This window comes from Bubalus kerabau, chromosome 1 (genome assembly GCF_029407905.1).
Source record: "Bubalus kerabau isolate K-KA32 ecotype Philippines breed swamp buffalo chromosome 1, PCC_UOA_SB_1v2, whole genome shotgun sequence".
Classification (NCBI taxonomy): domain Eukaryota; kingdom Metazoa; phylum Chordata; class Mammalia; order Artiodactyla; family Bovidae; genus Bubalus; species Bubalus kerabau.
Window position 1 is genome coordinate 63,815,704 of NC_073624.1, and position 15,871 is coordinate 63,831,574.

Consider the following 15,871-nt stretch of genomic DNA (forward strand, 5'->3'; position numbering starts at 1 on the left):
GATTTAACCAAATTTTCTGTATACCATCACCACAAATTGCATTAAATTTTAAATAACAAACTGTGAAATAGGATTTATTACATATGAGATTTGCACAGACTTAATATCCTGAATATATGCAAATATCTCAAGAAAGCATAAGGAATTACTTCAACAACAGTGAAAGGGTAGTAATATTATGTTCAAACATTACCAAAAATATTTGCAAATTATGACATGTTATTAGCAATTACAAAATGTGCATTAACATGAACAAAATGTTACTTGGTTCATCATTTTGGCAAAGATTTAGTATCCTCATGACACATAACCTTTAGTATCCTCATAACACATATTAACATGACCTTGATGTTATTAATACATCTTTCTAGTCTCCAAGGACACTGTCCCAATTCCTAGGTGCATTAGTTAGCTTTTGTTTTGCTTTGTTTTTTCCTATATGAATATTTTACATTCATTAGTGACTTTGGAGCATGGTCACCAAGGACACTTTTTTTTTTAGCATAGTTAATCTTACCTGTTACAGGTTGACCATATACAAAAAGCATCCTCAATCATATCTGTGGTGAAACTTCAGGTAACCACTCCATGTTAAATTGTTGGGTCAGGCCATCAACTTTGCAGGAATGAAAGAGAATTTTTGTTTTCCTTGGCCTGTTTACTAATCTTTCCTTCTATCTATATTTTGTGGAAATAGGTCATTTTTAAATTTTGACCAATTTTTGTCATTCATGGTAAATGTTAGGTACAGGGATATAAGAATGGATATAACTTGTTCATGCATTTTCATTGCTATCTTTGAGTGAGTGTTAAGTGGAAAAGAATCACTAGACTACATCCATGTCACTACTAATAACTGGTTTAATTGTGAGACTATGTGGGGAGAAAAAAAAATTTGAAGCCTGAATGACAGACTAAAGTGTAAGTACTTGCATATTTTTCAAATAAGTATTTTTTTTCTATTCAAAATTTGGGGGGGAAAAAACAGTTCCTTTTCTGGAGAAGGGAATGCTACTTCTGTGATGGAAAAGATCTGGTTATTTGGCCTGAGGGCATAGAATATACCTTGATTTTAGGAAAGAGTATATTTCCTCTATTTCATAGAAAGATGCCTGCTAGTCATTTGTATGACCTTGAAGAATTCACTCTCCCTATCTGAACTTTGTTTTCCTTCTTCATAAAACTTGCCATGCTTTAGAAATCAGTGACATGACTCTGAAAATTCTCCTGTCCAAAGTAGGTTAAAGCATCTCTGTTTTTTTCTTTGCTTGATAACCTTTTACAAGGAATTAACAGTGGAGCAGAATGTGGCTCTGGAGGGGAAAAATTGCTGGCCATGGGCCTGAGCCCATCAGATGAAAAATTCTGTAGATCTGAGGATGACCCTAGGCTTCCCTGGTGGCTCAGTGGTAAAGAATCTGCCTGCCAGTGCAGCAAATACTGGTTCAATCTCTGGTTTGGGAAAATCCCCTGGAGAAGGGAATGGCAACCCATTCCAGTATGCTTGCCTGGAGAATCCCATGGACAGAGGAGCCTGGCAGGCTATAGTTCACAGGGTCACAAAGAGTTGGACACAACTGAGCAACTAACACTCTTAACACTTTCAGTGTTACACTGAATACACGCACATATATGCTGACCAGAAGAATTTATTATTTTAAAGCTTCATTTAAATGGTATGTGTGTTCACTCAGTCCTGTCCAACTCTTTGTGACCCCATGGACTGTAGCCCACCTGGCTCCTCTGTCCAAGGGATTTCCCAGGCAAGCATACTGGAGTGGGTAGCCATTCCCTTTAGCTTCTTTAAATGGTATGATCTTTGACATTCAGTGATTGAGTGGATGTTAACCCGATCTATGTGAATATAACCTGTGTGAAATCATACTACAATAGTCCAGATGTATTTTTTAAAAGGTTTTCTGAATTAAGCATTGAAGAAAACTGTAGAAATAAAGCAGTGTTATAGAATACTACAGTGTCAGGTAATATGGCCAAATAGCAGAGTTCGCCTTGATTTTCTAAAAATTATAAAGGTTTCTGGAGAAGGCATGGCACCCCACTCCAATACTCTAGCCTGGAAAATCCCATGGATGGAGGAGCCTGGTAGGCTTCAGTCCATGGGGTCGCGAGGAGTCAGACACAACTGAGCGACTTCACTTTTACTTTTCACTTTCATGCACTGGAGAAGGAAATGGCAACCCACTCCAGTGTTCTTGCCTGGAGAATCCCAGGGATGGCAGAGCTTGGTGAGCTGCCATCTGTGGGGTCGCACAGAGTCGGACATGACTGAAGTGACTTAGCAGCAGCAGCAGCATAAAGGTTTCCCATAGTTTAACATTACAGAAAAGTTAACAAATGTCATGGGCCCACTGCTGTGGATAGAAATAGAGCATTAAGAGTACCTTATAAGCTGTAGATATACCTAGACCTTCATGCTGCTACCTGAATAGAGTTACTGTCCTGACTTCTTCTTTTTTAATGTAATTTTTTATATTTCCCAAAATGAAAAAGGCGAGGAGTGGCATTGCTTTCCACTTTTGCAAATCACAATGTTTGCCTTAACACAGGACAATGAGTTCTCATATCTGCTTCTAACAACATGTGCTCAGGCCCTCGGTTGTGTCCTACTCTTTGCAACCCCATAGCCCGCCAGGGTCCCCGTCCATGGACTTCCCCATCCAAGAATACTGGAGTGGGTTGCCATTTCCTTCTCCATAATGTCCTGGTTTCTAACTCCATAGATTTGCTGTGCTTATCTTTGAAATTTCTGTGAATGGAATTCTTTTATGTCTTGCTTCTTCACTCAAAATTTTGTTAGAACTCTCCATGTTATTGCTTGTAGCAGTATTATTATTACTGTCATTGTTTTACTCTTCCATTTTATGAATATAATTACAATTTAAAAAGCGATTCTATCATTGGAGGTCATTTTAGTGTTTTGAGCTTTTGGATTATTAAAAACAATGCCACTTTGAATTTTCTTAAACATTCACTTATTTGGAGTACATATGTATGCATTTCTATTGGGCAAATACCTAGAATAATAATATCCTGTTTCATATATATCTGGACATTCAACTTAATAAACATATTCAAAAAGTTTTGATAGTGTCTTTAAAAATGTACACACCAACTAAGATTACAATACATTCTTAAAGATACTTGGTATGGTCCATCCATTTAATGTTAGTTATCCTCATAGTTTGGAGAAGGCAATGGCACCCCACTCCAGTACTCTTGCCTGGAAAATCCCGTGGACGGCAGAGCCTGGTAGGAGGCAGTCCATGGGGTCACTAAGAGTCAGACACAACTGAGCAACTTCCCTTTCAGTTTTCACTTTCATGCATGGGAGAAGGAAATGGCAACCCACTCCAGTATTCTTGCCTGGAGAATCCCAGGGATAGGGGAGCCTGGTGGGCTTCCATCTATGGGGTCACACAAAGTCGGACACGACTGAAGCAACTTAGCAGCAGCAGCAGGAGCAGCATCCTCATAGTTGTACACTAGTTGTGAATTTATTTTCCTTTTCCCTAAACCCTAAAAAGATTACATTTCATATGTTCACTGATATTTAGATGTCCTCTTTTTTGAAGAAACTTGTCTAATTTTTGTTAGGCTTGGTTTTGTCTTATTGATTTGTAGTAGAGTTTTATAAATGCTGGGTTCTGTCTTTGAGAGTTTTTGCAAATATCTTCTCTTACTCCATGACTAGTCTTCTTTAATCAATTGTATGCATTGTATATAAAACCTACATATGTAACATTCTAGTGAATTATGAAAAATCTATATATGCATCCTCATAACCACTACTGAAATCAAGATATACAATGCTATGTAGCATTCCATGTTTATAAATATCACAATTTGTTTATTTATAATCTCTTGATGCTTCTTTATATTGCATTCCACTTTTAGTTATTTTGAATAAAAATCCAATTGTCAAGTTTTTCTGTGAAATATATATATATATATATATATTTTTTTTTCTCCTCATAGTAAATTCTTAGGGACAGAGTTGATATGTCATATTTGAATTGTGGTGCTGGAGAACACTCTTTAGAATCCCTTGGCCTGCAAGGAGATCAAACCAGTCAATCCTAAAGGAAATAAACCCTGAATATTCATTGGAAGGACTGATGCTGAAGCTGAAGCTCCAATACTTTGGCCTCCTTGTGCAGATGACTCATTGGAAAAGACTCTGATGATGAGAAAGATGGAAGGCAAAAGGAGAAGGGGGTGGCAGAGTCTGAGATGGTTAAATAGCATCATCGTCTCAATGGACATTGATTTAAGCAAACTCCAGCAGATGATGGAGGACAAAGGAGCCTGGTGTGCTACAATCCATCGGTTGCAGAGAGTCAGACATGACTTAGTGACTGAACAATGTCTTCTCTAGGCAATCCTTTCTTTCATTTCACCCTCTCTCTAAGAGGCTGTCCTAAATAAGGTGACTTCCCTTATGCTGATAATCCCCAAAGTTATATCTGCACGAAGAGTGCATCCTATCATATTCTGACTTCAATATTCAATTTTGGGGGGCATCTAGATCAGACTTGGAGAAGGCAATGGCACCCCACTCCAGTACTCTTGCCTGGAAAACCCCATGGATGGAGAAGCCTGGTAGGCTGCAGTCCATGGGGTCGCTAAGTCAGACACGACTGAGCAACTTCACTTTCACTTTTCACTTTCATGCATTGGAGAAGGAAATGGCAACCCACTCCAGTGTTCTTGCCTGGAGAATCCCAGGGACGGGGGAGCCTGGTGGGCTGCCGTCCATAGGGTCGCACAGAGTCAGACACGACTGACGCGACTTAGCAGCAGCAATAGCAGCAGCAGATCAGACTTAGAGGGTTTGAAATTAGACTTTTCCTTGGACAAGTCTATGTGGCTTTAATTTTCACTTTTTAAAAAATGTCTTTCTAAAGGCAGATAATTTTTTGTTAGGTCTATGATCTATTTCAAGTTCATTTTTTGTTGTGTTCATTTTTATGTCAGTTATATGGAATTGACTGAAGATGTGTTTAGTTCTTGTATATGTCTGTGGATTTTCAGTCAATTCTATCAATTAGTAAGAGAATCTCCAACTATAATTGCTAATTTATCTATTTCATCTTTCATTTATGGCAGTTTGTGCTGTTCTGTCGCTTCAGTAGTGTCTGACTCTTTGCGACCCTATGGATTATAGACCACCAGGCTCCTCATCCATGGGGATTCTCCAGGCAAGAGTACAAGAGTAGGTTGCTGTGTGCTCTTCCAGGGGATCCTCCAGACCCAGGGATCAAACCTGTATCTCTAAAATCTCCTGCATTGTCAGGCAGGCTCTTTACCACTGGTGCCACTTTAGAAACCCGTATGCCAGTTTATCCTTCATATATTTTGATACATTATTAGATACATAAATAATTAGAATCTATGTTCTTGGTTATTTGACTCAATTATCAGTATGTAATTTTCTTTTGTATGATTGTTAATTTTCTTTGGTGGCAATATGCACTCCAGAATTCTCTTGATTATGCTTTGGATGATATAATTTTTCTACTCTTTTATTTTTAATCTATACATGTTATTATATTTGAAGTGGAATGCTTGTATATAGCATTCAGAAAAGTAATTCTCTTAATTGTTCTTATAATCTCTTTTGATTACCATGATATGTTTTGATCACTTATAGGCAGTGTATCATCATTTATGTTTGGACTTCTATCATTTTGTTAGTTGATTGTTCTTTGTTCCCATTGCAGTTCATTCTTTTGTTTCTACTTTCCTGCCTTCAATTGAATAGTTTAGTGTTCCATTTGAATTTATAGAATGCTTTTTACCATATCATTTCTTAAAATTTTGTGTGTGATCTGTAAATTATAATCTATGCATTGAACATTTCACAAGCCACTTTGATATATTTTGCCACTGGAGGTAGCATGTAACAGAAAAAATTGTTATCCTTTACTTTTCTCCTTTTCATTATGATTATCATATTTTGTCTATATACAGTGTCAGTTCCATCAGATTATGTTATGATTTTGCTTTCAACAGATGTTTCAAAGGATTTGTATAGTATGATATTTCCCTATTTGTTTTTAAATGTTTGGTAGGAAACTACAATTAAGCCATCTGAGGCTGCAGTTCTCTTTGTAGAATAATTTAAATATGTATTTGGTTACTTTGGGCTTCCCTGGTGACTCAGATGTTAAAGAATCTGCCAGCAAAGCAGGAGATCTGGATTCGATCCCTGGGTTGGGAATATCCCCTGGAGAAGGAAATGGCTACTCACTCCAGTATTCTTACCTGGAGACTTTCATCAACAGAGAAAGCTGGTGGGCTACAGTCCATGGGATTGCAAAGAGTTGACACAATTGTGTGACTAACACTTTTACTTTTCACTTGTTTACTATAATGTTAAAAATAGAACTATATAGGTTAGATATTTAATCTTGCATTAACTTTAGTAAACTGTATTTTTCATAGAATTCACTCATTCATTCAAGTTGCTGAATCCATTTAGCAAATTTTTTCAAAACATGACATTTTTATCTTTTAAATAGCTGTATAACTTATAATGATGCCATACCTCACATTTCTGATAAATTCCATCTTTTTTTTCTTTCAAGATCAATCTCAATGACAGTTTTATCCATGTTATTAATCCTCTCCATGAATCAGCTTTTGATTATATTCATCTTGTCTCTTGTTTCTGTTTTCTATTCCATTGATTTTTTTAAATTATTTTCTTTTATCTATTTGGATACCATCTCTTAGACTTTTTACATGTAGATTACCTAAAACATCAAAGGTGGTCATGAGAAATCACACAGTCATAACAACATTCATCTTGTTGGGATTTACAGAGGACCCACAGCTGCAAGTTCTGATTTTTGTCTTCTTGTTTCTTACTTACATGCTGAGCATTACTGGAAATCTGACTATTATCATTCTAACATTCCTGGATTCTCATCTTAAAACACCTATGTATTTTTTTCTTAGAAACTTCTCCTTCTTAGAAATCTCATTCACAACGGTCTGTATTCTCAGATTCCTGTATAGCATATCAAGTGGGGACAATACCATTACTTATAACGCCTGTGCTAGTCAAATATTTTTCACTGGACTTTTTGGGGCCACAGAGTTTTTTCTCCTGGCAGCCATGTCTTGTGACTGATACGTGGCCATCTGTAAACCCCTTCATTACATGACCATCATGAATGGTAGAGTCTGCACCATCCTTGTGTTCTGCTGCTGGATCTCTGGGCTGATGATCATCATCACACCACTCAGTATGGGCCTCCGACTAGAATTCTGTGACTCCAATGCCATTGATCATTTTGGCTGTGATGCAGCTCCTCTTTTTAACATCTCATGCTCAGATACATGGTTCATTGAACAGATGGTTATAATTTGTGCAGTGGTGACATTCATCATTACATTGATAGGGGTTATTCTTTCTTACGTGTATATCATCAGGACAATTCTAAGATTTCCCTCTGCATCACAGAGAAGAAAAGCTTTTTCCACCTGTTCTTCTCACATGATTGTTGTTTCCATTACCTATGGCAGCTGTATTTTTATCTACATCAAGCCTTCAGCCAAAGAAGAGGTGGACATTAACAAAGGGGTGTCTGTGCTCACTACATCTGTTGCCCCGCTGTTGAACCCTTTTATTTATACTTTGAGGAACAAACAGGTGAAACAAGCTGTCAGTGACATAATAAAAAAAATTGCATTTTTCTTACACAATTAAGAGCATACTGGATTTAAACCATCAGATAAAAATAATGTATTGCTTGCTTAAACATTTTTCTCTGGAAATCCTAATTGTGAAACTACTTAGAACAAATCATTTATCCCTCTCTGTAATCTCAATCAAAATGATTTATGTCATCAAAAGAACATGAGAATTTCTCAGAAACAAAATCTTCCTTCACCTCTCACTAAGTTTTTCTAATATTATTCAAAAAAAGAATTGTATACCATGTTAAATATATTATCTATGATTCCTGGGAAAATTTCAGAACAATAGTTTTGCTGGACTTCTTTAACTTGCATTTGTATAATAAATATACTCTGGAGAAGAAAATGGCAACCCACTCCAATATTCTTGCCTGGAACATTCCATGAACAGAGGAGCCTGCTGGGCTCTACAGTCCATAGGATCACAAAGAGTCAGACACAACTGAGGAATTTTCACAATCACACTCCTCAATAAATATACTGAAACATGTGACACATAGGAAGAAATATTTCATCTTTGTTTAAAGTATTAACAAGACAAACATTAAAATAAAAGAACTCAAAATAAGCTTGTCAACTAAATCATATTGTAAGCCAAACATGAAAATAAATATCAAACATCTGAAAACAAAAATGATCCACAAAATATACAAGAGAGTTTACTTCAAGAAACAGGTGAAATTTTTAAACCACACCTGTATAACAATAGAGTGTTAGCACTCATACACACATGCACACATAAAAACAAAAAGAATAAAACAAAAATTAGTACTTTTGCTTCCATCTCTGTCAGAAAAGGAGTTTGAAACCATATTTTCTTTTTTAAATAATCATGAATTGAATCGAGTATATGAGAAAATTTTTGACAAGCAGCTCAAATTTCCCTCTATAAAAGGAAAATTATGTAAATGGAGTCCACAATTAGCGCTCGTTCAGTTCACACTATGAGACAGAGACTAAGCTCAACATGACTGTCTCTCTGAGTTTAGTTGGCAAGATCAAGTCAGCTGAAATGGTTAGTATCCTCCAGTCAGGGCTGCATTGAACTGGAATCTGGACACAAGTTCCCCTTGTGTCCTTGGCTGAGCAACTGACTAAACACATGTAGGGAAAGTTTAATCCACATTGACCAGTGATAATGCTGAGTACTCGACAGAGATAGTAGAGGCTAAGCAGTACTTTGGCCACCTCATGCCAAGAGTTGACTCATTGGAAAAGACTCTGATGTTTGGAGGTATTGGTGGCAGGAGGAGAAGGGAACAACAGAGATGGCTGAATGGCATCACTGACTCAATGGACGTGAGTTTGAGTGAACTCCGGGAGTTGGTGATGGACAGGGAGGCCTGGCCGTGTTGCAATTCATGGGGTCACAAAGAGTCGGAAACGACTGAGCAACTGAACTTAACTGAACTGAACTGAAGCAGTCACTGGGCTTGGAGTTTTGGCCCAGCCAAAGTAAACAGCCCTTGTGAATAAATGTCTCCTCAATGATAGGATTCTAGCTGAACACTGGGAAAGCTACTTAGGAGTAAGGCCCACATTCTGGAGCAATACACAGAAACTTAAGGCCTGAGAGTAGAATCTACCCAAACTGGTTCTTATAAAAAAAGATTGTATATCTCACTATTTGCATAATATCTACGGCTACTTTTATGGCAGAGTTGAGTATGTAAAAGACACCTTCAGGGCCCAAAAGGGTGAAAATGTTTACTATCTGACCTTTTGCAGAAAATGTTTGTCCACCTCTGGTGTAGAATTCACTTTGCCATTTTTGTATTATTTGGGAAGAAATAATGAGAGGCTGGAGAAGGCAATGGCACCCCACTCCAGGACTCTTGCCTGGAAAATCCCATGGACGGAGGAGCCTGGAAGGGTGCAGTCCATGGGGTCGCTGAGGGTTAGACACGACTGAGCAACTTCACTTACACTTTTCAGTTTCATGCATTGGAGAAGGAAATGGCAACCCACTCCAGTGTTCTTGCCTGGAGAATCCCAGGGACAGGGGAGCCTGGTGGGGTGCCGTCTATGGGGTCGCACAGAGTTGGACACAGCTGAAGTGAATTAGCAGCAGCAGCAGCAGCAATGAGAGGCAGTTTTCTCAGAAGCTGTTAATCTCTTCATCTTCCCAGATGTCTTCCAGGAGTAACTCTTAAACTTGACCAGCTAATAGAATCCAATTAGTCCATCCCCCTATATCTTCCCTTTTGCCAGTGAATTAACTTCAAAGTAGACTTTGAAAAGATGAGAATTTGGGAAAGTCTGTCTATTTCATCTAGCTGGAGTGCCTATGTGTGCGTGCTTAGTTGTTTAGTCACTTCTGCCTTTCATGTGACCCTGCCAGGCTCCTCTGTCCATGAGATTCTCCAGGCAAGAGTACTGGACTGGGCAGCGATTCCCTTCTCCACAGGATCCTGAGACTGAACTCAGAACTCCTGCATTGCAAATGGATTCTTTACTGTCTTAGCCACCAGGGAAGCCCAGAACTCACACTAACAACTAAAGTTAGAACCACTTCAGTGTTTTATAACAGATGGGAAACTCAATTGCTTTGCTACTTAATAGAAAATTTTGTTCAGCACAAAAAATTCTATAAATCTTGAATCTCATCCCAATCTTCCCTGGGGAAAAAGAAAATAGACTTATTTGCAACTCCCAAATGTGTATATGTGTAATTCATACTCAAGCCACAGGAGTGTTCGCCCTATGCCTACTGAATTCTAGAGAAGGCCACCTGTATGAAATGCCAGTCATTTGGCTAAATTCTTTCATGTGTCATAAATATAAGACATTGTCCCTGAAGTTGGACAGTGTCTCTCAAATGCTATTTGGCTGAGTCATCACAAGTTGTGGTCTGCCCTGCATTCAATAAAAGTAGCCTTTCATTTTGGGATAAAGCCACCATTACCTGAAGAGACATAGGGTACAGAATATAGAATAAGTTCTCAATAAGTGTTGACAGAATAAATTAATAAGTGTGTTTTAGAAATTGTTTAAAAAAAAGTGATAGTGTTGTAGTGTACAAAAGAAGAAAAAGAATTCAGTGAGGTTTGGGCCAGTTTATTTGGAATTGTGTCTACGTGCACACCCCTAGTTTTTTTCTTAAGGTCTCTCTCACCCTCTCAGTAGCGGAGAGGGTTGTCGTTACTGCAGTGGAGTTGGTTTTTCATTTATTTTCTGATTCATATAATTGTTATTGGAGGAAATTCTTCCCAGGACCCTCTACAGATGTCCCCTTAGACTAAGGCAAACAAAATTGTGAACTGAACTGTCTACTGAGCATCTATTTTTCTGTAGTTGAAAGAACTCTTTCTCGTACAAAGAAAAATGCTGAGTTTTTTTCTAAAACAATCTATGAAGGTTATCCACCAAATCACATTCATTCTAATGATTTATTTTCCCACACTGAGATTACAAATATTTTTAACACATCTGGTAAAAAAGATATATCAAAGCCATAAATTGAAAAAATGTTTCTACCTAAAACTAAGAATGTCATGTATATAAGTGGTTATATGTGCAAAAATATTTATATAGGAAATTTAGAGAAATAATTTTTATCATAAATAGAAGAAATATAAATAAGTTTCTAAACTTACTAATTATTCAGTTTAGCTCAGTTCAGTTCAGTTGCTCAGTTGTGTCTGACTCTTTGCCACCCCATGAATCACAGCACACCAAGCCTCCCTGTCCATCACCGACTCCCGGAGCTCACTCAGACACACGCCCATCGAATCAGTGATGCCATCCAGCCATCTCAACCTCAGTCATCCCCTTCTCCTCCTGCCCCAAACCCCCCTAGCATCAGAGTCTTTTCAAATGAGTCAACTCTTCGCATGAGGTGGCCAAAGTATTGGAGTTTCAGCTTTAGCATCATTCCTTCCAAAGAAATCCCAGGGCTGATCTCCTTCAGAATGGACTATTTGGATCTCCTTGCAGTCCAAGGGACTCTCAAGACTCTTCTCCAACACCACAGTTCAAAAGCATCAATTCTTTGGTGCTCAGCTTGCTTCAGAGTCCAACTCTCACATCCATACATGACCACTGGAAAAACCATAGCCTTGATTAGACGGACCTTTGTTGGCAAAGAAATGTCTCTGCTTTTGAATATGCTGTCTAGGTTGGTCATAACTTTTCCTCCAAAAGTAAGCGTCTTTTACTTTGATGGCTGCAGTCACCATCTGCAGTGATTTTGGAGCCCCCAAAAATAAAGTCTGACACTGTTTCCACTGTTTCCCTATCTATTTCCCATGAAGTGATGGGACCAGATGCCATGATCTTCATTTTCTGAATGTTGAGTTTTAAACCAACTTTTTCACTCTCCTCTTTCACTTTCATCAAGAGGCTCTTTAGTTCCTCTTCATTTTCTGCCATAAGGGTGGTGTCATCTGCATATCTGAGGTTACTGATATTTCTCCCAGCAATCTTGATTCCAGCTTGTGCTTCTTCCAGCCCAGCATTTCTCATGATGTACTCTGCATGTAAGTTAAATAAACAGGGTGACAATATACAGCCTTGATGTACTCCTTTTCCTATTTGGAACCAGTCTGTTGTTCCATGTCCAGTTCTAAATGTTGCTTCCTGACCTGCATAAAAATTTCTCAAGAGCTAGGTCAGGTGGTCTTGTATTCCCATCTCTTTCAGAATTTTCTACAGTTTATTGTGATCCACACAGTCAAAGGCTTTGGCATAGTCAATAAAGCAGAAATAGATGCTTTTCTGGAACTCTCTTGCTTTTTCTATGATCCAGCAGATGTTGGCAATTTGATCTCTGGTTCCTCTGCCTTTTCTAAAACCAGCTTGAACCTCTGGAAGTTCATGGATCACATATTGCTGAAGCCTGGCTTGGAGAATTTTGAGCATTACTTTATTAGCATGTGAGATGAGTGCAATTGTGCAGTAGTTTGAGCATTCTTTGGCATTGCCTTTCTTTGGGATTGGAATGAAAACTGACCTTTTCCAGTCCTGTGGCCACTGCTGAGTTTTCCAAATCTGCTGGCAGTACTTTCACAGCATCATCTTTCTGGATTTGAAAGAGCTCAACTGGAATTCCATCACCTCCACTAGCTTTGTTCATAGAGATGCTTTCTAAGGCCCACTTGACTTCACATTCCAGAATGTCTGTCTCTAGGTATTAAGTGGTACTAATTATAAAGAAAGATTAAAGTTATATAAATTTAGTTATTAAAAATATTAGATATCTCTGTATGTTGATAATTAAAGATGGACCTATGGAATTATCTAGGCCAGAATACTGGAGTGGGTAGTTCCAAATATTGGGAATGAAGTAAATTTATATATTAAGATGTTCAGTGAACTCATAAAAGTGATATTTGATGAAAATAACATATAGATATATTAGAATCAAATCATAGAGAAAGCATTATTAAATGTGCTTATAAAGCAAACTAAATATAAGATATATGAACATGAATAAATATAAAGTATATGTAAACATATCCAAAAATATGTATTGAAAATTTTAATGAAATAGAATAATACCATAAATAAGTAAAGAAATACAGTGGACCATGATAAACAACCTAAATGTCCGTCAAAATGAATGGATAAAGAAGATGTGGTACATATATACAGTGAAATACTATTCAGCCATAAAAATAATTAAATAATGCCATTTTCAGCAACATGGATGCAACTAGAAATTAATATACTAAGTGAAGTAACTCAGAAAAAGACAAATACCATTTGATATTACTTATATGTGGAACCTAAACTATGTCACAAATGAACTTATCTACAAAACAGAAACAGACTCACAGACACGGAGAATAGACTCAGTTCAGTTCTGTCGCTCAGTCGTGTCCAACTCTTTGTCATCCTATGAATCGCAGCTCTCCAGGCCTCCCTGTCCATCACCATCTCCTGGAGTTCACTCAAACTCACGTCCATCGAGTTGGTGGAGAACAGACTAGTAGCTGCCAAAAGAAGATACAGTGGAGGATAGATGGAATGGGAATTTGAGGTTTGCAGGTGGAAACTAGTGTATGTAGAATGGATAAACAACAAGGTCCTGCAGTATATTGCAGGAAATATACTCAATCTCCTGTGATAAACTCTAATAGAAAAGAACGTATGTGTATGTAAAACTGAATTGCTATAAGGCAGAAATTAATACAATATTGTAAATCAACTTTACTTCAATTTAAAACAAAAAGTCCCATGAAATGTAAAAACAAAAGAATTATAAAGATCTGGGAAGTATTTTTAAAACTATCAACAATAAGTTATCACATTTCCTTTTCTTTTGATAAAAGATTTTTTCCTTATTATTATTGGAATACTTGAAAATGAAAATGTTAGTCACTCAGTCATGTCTGACTCTTCGTGACCCCATGGACTGTAGCCCACCAGGCTCCTCTGTCCATGGAATTTTCCAGGTGAGAAAGTGGAGTGGGTTGCCATTCTCTACTTATACTGATGCTAACCACCAATCATATTTTTACAGGATTAACAAATTGAAAAAAATTGTCTTTATCATCTTATAAATTCCTCGAATAATGTTGAAATAAAATAACAGAAGGCTGCCTTTTGTCTTGTAATCTGATACTAATCATTGCATACCTGGACTCTTCCAATGCTAATGTTATTTACAGGTACCTCTCTGAGGACATTTTCCCCAGGTCTGTATTTCCTGCCCAGTCCCCAAAATCTATTACACAAGAGATTCATTAGTAATGTTTAAGACAGGACCACCAAGGATATGTTTCTTTGTTTCACTTAATTAAAGATTAGGTCAATTTTTTTAAAAGAGAAATTCTGCCAGTTTAGAAATACGTCCTCTGCCAGAAATAACAGAATATCAACTTTCCCAACGGCAGAAGAAGAGCCCTACCTAGCCATTTAAACTACTGTTAGCTTTGCAGTTCCAGAGTAGGTATCCAGGGCTAATTGGGAGGTAGGTTTTCTATTGAAAAAATCATTTTGTGTGGATGGAGGATGACTTAGTGAAAACTCTCCAACTTCAGAGCCCTCTGTGAGTAGGAGTCTGTGCTCCTAAGAATGGTCAGAGACCGCCCACATCTCTCCCCACCTCTCTCCCCACCATAAGATCTTCCTTGATGACTTTTTTCACCCTTTGCAACTTTCGGATTCAGTGGACATCTGAGGTTACAACTATCAGAGAAGTTTTTTTTTTTAATCATTTTCTTTCCTTTTTCTGAACACTAGAACAATAGTTTCCTCTGAGGAAAGTATTTCTACAAAAATAACCAATATGATTTGTCATTTTAATATTTTATGAAAGGTTTCAACCACCCCTTATGAAATGTGGCTTCTCAATATGAGTAGTAATTATAGGAGAGTCATTGATTAGCTATTTTTATGTATCAATATGATGAATTTCGTCTAAATGAAGGGGAATTTTAGAAGGACACTCACCCTCATTTTAAACAAAAACTGTGTATAAATTATGTGAACTGTATCCCCATTGAGTGATTTATGTGCTTATGTTTCATCAGTTGGTGACCAAATTCTCTAATAGTCTTAGACATATTAATGGAAACCCAGTTTTTTAATATCTGTATCAATATCAGTGTCAATTAATTTAATGAGAGTATTGTTTAAAAGGCTGACTATGAGTAGCAGAAGAAAATAGTGGCATTTTTGGAAGAAAAGATTAGTCTCTGTCCTCAGTACACACAGGCTGACTGTGGTGGTTGGTAGGGAGTCTGATAACCTGGAGTTGTGCTGACAGGACTGAGGGGAGGTACCTGGGCTGCAGAGACAGTTCATTCCTGTCCCACCACCAGAAATGCTCTGGTGGCCCCTTTATGACCTTTAACCTGGTGTTGAGGCGAGGAGGTTAACTTTTAGGCAAAACATGCCCAGTACTTCCTTGTAATGGAAGCCTAGTTTATGCTGCACTGTGGGACTAGGCACCAAGTGGGAGCTTATATCCAACTTTCTTAGTGATAAGAAAAGAACTTTTTAAAACAACCAGGTGAAACTCCAAGTAACCATTTAATTGAAGCCTCTAAGCCAAATATTATCTTTTGATTCAGCAACATAGGAAGGTAACAAGGTATCCTGACAATGACTGAAGGATAGGAAATATTTGACTTAGCTGCTATGTAAGTTATCAGAGAGAAGGCCAAATATATAGTACTTTCTGGTCAAAGCAAAAAATTTC

General features: G+C 37.6%; 1 protein-coding gene across 1 annotated transcript; it reads left to right on the forward strand.

Annotated features, from left to right (window-relative positions):
- Positions 1-6,793: 6,793 nt before the first annotated feature.
- On the forward strand, positions 6,794-7,735 carry LOC129641571 (olfactory receptor 6C2-like). The gene is given in 1 exon segment (XM_055566250.1): positions 6,794-7,735. A coding segment is annotated over 1 exon segment (939 nt). The 5' UTR covers positions 6,794-6,796.
- The last annotated feature ends 8,136 nt before the right edge of the window (positions 7,736-15,871 follow it).